The sequence below is a fragment of the Juglans microcarpa x Juglans regia genome, chromosome 7D (assembly GCF_004785595.1).
Source record: "Juglans microcarpa x Juglans regia isolate MS1-56 chromosome 7D, Jm3101_v1.0, whole genome shotgun sequence".
NCBI classification, from domain to species: Eukaryota; Viridiplantae; Streptophyta; class Magnoliopsida; order Fagales; family Juglandaceae; genus Juglans; species Juglans microcarpa x Juglans regia.
The window spans coordinates 13,714,099-13,720,757 of NC_054606.1; the positions used below are offsets into that span (position 1 = coordinate 13,714,099).

The following is a 6,659-nucleotide window of genomic DNA, read 5'->3' on the forward strand; positions in this document are numbered from 1 at the left end:
CATTGGAAAGACAAACAAACTTTTAGTGATTTATATGTGAATGAGTTTCACAATACATAAATTGGAATATAAGGGTAGACACACAATAGTAGTGTCACCCAGTGCAAAGCACTGACTACACACACGCGTTGCGCATGAAGCATAGACACACTTTGCAATTTTTTCATCTTTTTTTACAGTTATTATTAACTGTCAAATGACAGTTATTTCACACATTTATGATAGAAACCGTTTTATTTAAATTCAAATGAAACATTACAACTGCTGATATTACATTTGTTCGTTCTAAGGTTAGAGAATTTGCAATCCACACAATATATAAACAGTGTTGTATTCTGAGGACAAATTGTTAGATTCTCTTCTGCAAAACTCAATTTCGTGAGTGGAAGGCAATATTTGTCTAAGAGACAGATTAACAATTGCCTCACTATTTTGCCATTTTCAATCTATGTTTCTATTTGTTTCTAACATATACATCACCGTTGATTTGAAGAACAGAAATACTTACTAGAAAGAAAGATCCAAAAAATGAAGCATCTCGTATCTTGAATGTCAACCAATGTTAATATCTTTCTACAATTCGTCGAGGATAAGGGCTTCTTAATTAAAAACACCAAGATCTTAGAACTAGTAGCTTAACTTTCCACGACCAGCACACGTACTACAGGATCGGGCAGAAGAACACTTTGTACAGTAGCTCCATTTCTTTGGAAGCCTGGAACAGTCCAATTCAGTCATGTTCAGTTCAGTGGATTAGTTCAAACTTGAGAGAGAGAGAGAGAGAGAGAAGACAAGATATACCCTGCTGTGTATCGAGTAGCCATATTTTTTGCTGCCATTCTTGCCCTCTCTGCACTGTCCTCAGACAATTTCTTAAGCACAAACCCTTCACCCTTGCATTCGGCACATATACCAGAACCGCCACAATCTTCACAAACTTTCATGGGTATCTGCATAGGAAAAAAGAATTTCAGTGATACAAATAGCTCTGGCATGGAGAAAAGAGCAGCTCCAGGTGAACAAGCGGATGTAGTTAATACTGTATTCGGTCCATTATATGTCTTTGTATAATGTTTGTGTTTGAAAGCAATTAATACATAAAATAATATATGCTGCAAGTTTTGGGGTTTCCAAAAGACATTCTTACCATAAGGAAGCACAACTGAAAAAAAAGGGGTGGAAGAGAGAGAACAAAAAATGGAAGCAAAGGTCTCAAAATAAGATTCAGGAAGACCAAAAAAAATTCAATTTATGCAAAAAATGAAACATGATTTTCTTGCCCAAAGTCTGATGGTTTTTAAGCTAACTAAAATGTTCTTGGCAAATCTTCTTAAAATAAATGAACAATAGTCTAGAAGAAACAGCCTCTGTTATTCTATATATGATCGAGAGCCCTTTATTGGTCATTCATGAGTTTTGAACAGCCTTGTTGATTCCTTTCAAATTTTTCTTTCATTTGTAACCATTTGACTACGATTCGAATTTTTGTGTTTTTTTTCCCTGATGGGAGGTCGGGAGATTCAATAGCATCCAGGAGAGAATGCATACCAGATGACATTTACCATTACACTAATGATACAAATACTGAAAAAAATAAATAAATAAAGCACTTTTTGATTCCTTGCCGAAAGCTCATGCTTATATCAGATAAGCGGTATATTACTGCATTGTATCTTATCAACATGGTAGAATGCAACTGTTATAAATTGGATATCAGGATTTCATTTAATATCTAGGCTAAAATGGTCTTATGTAACACACTTATTTATCTCTGCAATTCCTCGGTAAGACTTTCCATAGATATGCAATTGTATTGAGGTTATGAGAAAATGTAGCCTCTGGCTTTTATGGTCATGGACATAGCCCACTATATCCATAGTGTACTAGCATCTCTTTAAACTCAAGGTGAAGACTTGTAGTGGACATGAGTTCAAAAGTCAATGGCAGTGTTTTGAAATAATTTAACTAGAAGGGCACAAAGCATGGATTGGAGCACAGATAAAACCCAAGACAGTTGAATACCGAGAACAGGTTGAAGTGAAAATCAAACAGAAGCTAGATTGGACCTGCATTCTTGGCTTTAGAGAAAATTGCATACACAAACCCAAGGAATGTACACACAAAGGAGGATACAGCACACTTTGGTGTCTGGATTGCATATTTATTGATCAGAAATGGAAGAGTGTGCTGACCATTGAAAAGCCTACACTTGCACTAAAAGGTGTCCGCAGGAAGAGGGGGGAGAATAGGGGACCTTTGGGACTCTGGGAGGCATACATCAAGACTTGGAAAGAGAAAACTAGGGTGGCGAGCATTGACAGCTGAATCGTATGGCATTATGTGAGACCACTACGCAGTGGAAAGGAAACAGATTTTCTGGAGGATCACAAATCAGCAGCCAGTGAGTCCAACAGTTCACGGTTTGTCTGGAAAGAAGTACAAACTTGGGAAATTGCTGAAAGTGCATCGCAGTGGCTTCAATTAAAAAGAGGAGTTGAATGTTGATCGTAGTAGTACTGATACATGCAAGCATGTGGGTGTCCAAAGTTTGATGTTGCCCTGAGCTCTATAAACCAGTGCCACAAAGACTATTGGTCAAACATGTTTCCTGAGAAACTGGCGGTGTTGTGTGAGACTAGGAAAAAATATATCATACTTTCGTCACTGTAATTTCCATATAGAAAACCTTTAGTGGGTACATTATAAACATATTGAGATTGACAAGAAAGATGTGACCATTTAGACCTAGTTCTTGTGGCCTTGAGCTGCTATAGTGAAACTCGTTAATATCTTATATTTTCCTTCACAGTTTTTTTTCCCTTCTTTACTCGTTATAATTTCTCAAACGTGCAATGCTCTTCCTTAAAGTATATCTAATAAATTTTACATGCCCTGTAAGTTAATTATCACCTCAGGTGTCTCAGAAGCCTTAGTTCGCCTTACAAGAAAGGTAGCTGCTGCACCCACAACCGTGGCAGCAATTGCCACAGAGGCAGCTGTTTCTGGTAGAGCAGAAGATACCGTCAATGTTTTTCTTCCTGGTTCTTGTGACTTTCCATCTCTCAACGGGCAAGAATTATGCTTGAAATCCCTAATCGCTTTGAAACAACAAAAATAAGATAAGCATAAGCAAGCATCAATTCAATCACATTCGACTTCTATTATACAGTAGTAAAACATCGTTAGAACCATAAATGAAGATCTTCAGCCTATAAAAATAATAATGTCTCTTCCAATAATCGGAGAAAAATTGTTTTCCAAAATTTAGTTTCTTTATTAATTGATTTGCTGATGCATTTAAAAGTTTGTCATTTTCGAATTAACCGGCATATATGGGTCACAACAGGTACCCATTGGACAAAAGGTACACTTCAGCATCGAATCCAAAAATCTCACTTATAGTTGCCATACAATTCCATTGATATTGAAGCATTATTAATCAGGGAACAAAAATGACCCAAAGCACAAGCTTGGTGGTTCAAACTTGGGAAAACAGCAGATCAGAAAAATTGGAAAGAAAAGAACTAAAAGGCTGCCTTTTTCATCATCTGCAATGCACCATTTTCATGATGGACACTACCAATATCTTGTAATAGAGCCCCCCTTAGATACTAACAAATATACCCTATGTTTTGTTATTAGTTAATACTGATCTTGGACTTCATCAGCTGGAAGTGAGCAGCGAAGGTTTTCTCAGCCAATGTTTTCAATCCAGCTATCATATTACAATTAAGATGCCTCATGACAGTTAACATTTGTTTTCTAATCATTGGCTCATCGTTGTGACTTGTATGAATTGTTTATGAGTGGTTGCTGTTTTGCAAAACTAGAATTCATAAGATACCATCACAGATCGGCAAGCAAGAAATCAGGTGAACTCAATCCACCAGAGCCTAAAATAGAACTGTAAACCGAAGTTTGCTAACTAATAATTACAGAAATGTGATTTCTTCGGTGCCACCACCTCCAATATTTTATATGTGTATAACTTGATGACAAAAGTTACAGAATTTTCCCATCCACCAAAGGTATTAACCCGAAGTGCAATCCCTTAATGTTTAGCTAAAGGCAGTCACTTCACCCATCAAAACACAGAAAGCTCATTGAAGCGCTCGAATTCAACCAGCATCAATGCTCCCCATATCCATGGTTTCCCTCAACACCCACAACGACTCTTAACAGGTTTTAAAATCACAGACATGAAACCATCTTTACATTAATTAGGGATCCATTACAACAGAAACCTTCCTCCATAAAGATCACAATTAATGAATGAATAGGGGGTTTCACCAAATCAACAGGAAACCTCTTCCAAATGTCCCTCAAATGCATATACACACCCATCAACAACCCCGTACTAAAGCCACCATAGCTCGATCTGCAATGGGCATTTTCCATTATGGCCATCTCATTTTCTCTCACAACTGTATTAATTAGGGAGTGTTGGTACCTATTCATCAAAAGCACATAAACCAACAACTGCTGCCATTTTTATTTATCAAGTTTCAAAGGGCATCTTCTTTTAATTGCTATATGTTTAGTCTCATAATTGTAACGCATGCCCATCAACTACCTTCAGTAAGTTTCACTACCTATATACCAAAAGAGCATATAACCAGAAAAATAGTACAAATAAATGCCCATTTACAACAGGTAGAGAGAGGAAAAATTAATTTTTGAACCCTTTTTTTTCTTTTGAAATTTTGTATGCAAAAGGAGAAAGATGGAGTTATCTTACTCTTAGAAAAGGAGGGAAAGGAGAGGGCGTGCAGAGCGTGCTCCATTTAAGAAGGTGATTTCTTATCTTAAAAGTTCCCGCATTGTTAATACTTGGTTCCCTTATCTCGGCAGCTGGGAACTGGGTATGGTTACAGACTTGCGGTTAGTTTCAAGCCCTCGTTCGTACAAATAATTCCGTAGTTGCCATTAAAATTATATCCGTACGAGGCATGTGCTACGAATCGGGTAGATGATTTAGGCTTCGTATGAAAACTAAACTTACCTTAATTTATTATTATAATTTTTTTAAATTTTAATATAAAATATGATAAATAATTCAATTTTTTTAAATTTAAAATAATAATAATAATAATAAATAATATTCTAATAATATTTTATCATTTCAATTCAATTCAATTTAACGTTAAAATGTACTCTTAGATACCCTGCATCTGTGAAGTATGAAAGATGACTGTTCGGATATTCGTACTTCAGTCGATCGTGGCACACTTCCCTTAGATAGTAGTATTAATTTTATTATTATTAAAATATAATATCATTTTTTTAAAATTGGCAATGATAATTTTGTTATATAAAAACCAAAAATACCATTTATCATCTTCTATCAGGCATGAGACAAGTGACAAATAATAGGGGTGAAAATCGAATCGATTGATTTTTTATTTGTATAAAATCGGCCAGCCGTTTAATGGGGAGAAAATCGGCAAGATCAGTTCCAACCAGTTTCCGGTTAGTTTAGCGATTTTCAAATGGTCTTGGGTGGCACGATGAGAAAGAGAGAGATGGGTGGCGCGATGAGAAAGGGGAGGTTGGACCAAATGGACGGTAGAGTGAGACTAACATGTAGTTGCAACATGAGAGAGAGATGGGCTGGCAAAGGGAGTTGCGTAAAAGAGGAGAGAGAGACGTTACGAGACTTGAGACTAGGGCTTGTTTGGCTAACGAGAGCAAGTACTCTCAAACACTCTTACTATTATTTTTATTTTATTATTACTTTTCACCTATTTTTACAACTATTCATTACTTTTTACCTATTTTTTATTACTATTCAATATTCTATTATTATTTTTTCATTATTTTTTTATTACTATTCACAAACATCTTCAACACTTCTCAAATATTCTCACTACCCAAACCAATAATGAAATGAAAAAGATGGAAGGGGAAGATTGGGTTAAACTCTAACCCAAAACGATGCGGTTTGGTGCGGTAAACCAAACCGCATCATTTCTTATTATTATTCTTTTTTATAAAGCTTAGTTATAGAATGACGTTGTTTGGTTTAATGCATTTTTTTCTTTATTTTTCTAAAATGATGTCATTTAACTCGCTTAAGTTAAACAATATCGTTTATACAAGAATAAAATAAAATATATATTATATCGGTTGGTTCACTAGTTTGAAAACAGTTCAAACCAGAACCGAATGGTTTCTAACATTTTCTACCACCGATCGATCAATTCTCCACAACTCACAACTGGTTACAGACTTTGACGATCGATTCCGATTAGTGACAATCAGTTTCTGTACACCCCTAACAAGTAAGGAAAATATAACAAATAGATTTCCAATCGTTTAATACCTATTAAGAAAAGATAAATATAGTTGACTTATCTCTTATCAACATTTATCAATTTTATGTTAATAGTTATCATATTTAGCAAATTAAATTTAGAAGTGGAGAACATAGTTTTGAATTCCATTCCCTTCCAATCCGAATGGTCAAAATTATTCGTTCTAGTATAGTACTCGGTGGCGGTACCCCCTACATCCCCATTCCATTTCAGCCCATTTCGGTCAATTCCAATCATTTTGGTAGAAATTTGACTCCATTCCATTCTGGACTATTTTAGGGATAAATTTGTGATTTTCTTAACTTTTTTATGGCATTTATGTAAATTTAATATCTAAAAGTACTG

At 35.4% G+C, this 6,659-nt stretch overlaps 1 protein-coding gene across 1 annotated transcript; it reads right to left on the reverse strand.

Moving 5' to 3' along the window:
- Nucleotides 1–409: 409 nt before the first annotated feature.
- Nucleotides 410–4,899, reverse strand: LOC121239612. The gene is made up of 4 exons (XM_041136889.1): nucleotides 4,739–4,899; nucleotides 2,911–3,098; nucleotides 802–950; nucleotides 410–715 (listed from the first exon to the last, which is right to left on the reverse strand). Exons 1-4 carry the CDS (start codon nucleotides 4,782–4,784, stop codon nucleotides 628–630), a joined length of 471 nt encoding a protein of 156 aa, XP_040992823.1. The 5' UTR covers nucleotides 4,785–4,899; the 3' UTR covers nucleotides 410–627.
- Between the last annotated feature and the right edge of the window lie 1,760 nt (nucleotides 4,900–6,659).

Excerpts from the sequence above, each read along its gene's own strand:
- LOC121239612 (XM_041136889.1), bottom strand. The coding sequence starts at position 4,784 with ATGGAGCACGCTCTGCACGCCCTCTCCTTTCCCTCCTTTTCTAAGA. Across the intron at positions 3,099-4,738 it reads CTTTCCCTCCTTTTCTAAGA|CGATTAGGGATTTCAAGCAT; the intron begins GTAAGATAACTC and ends GTTGTTTCAAAG. Across the intron at positions 951-2,910 it reads AGGCTTCTGAGACACCTGAG|ATACCCATGAAAGTTTGTGA; the intron begins GTGATAATTAAC and ends TTTCCTATGCAG.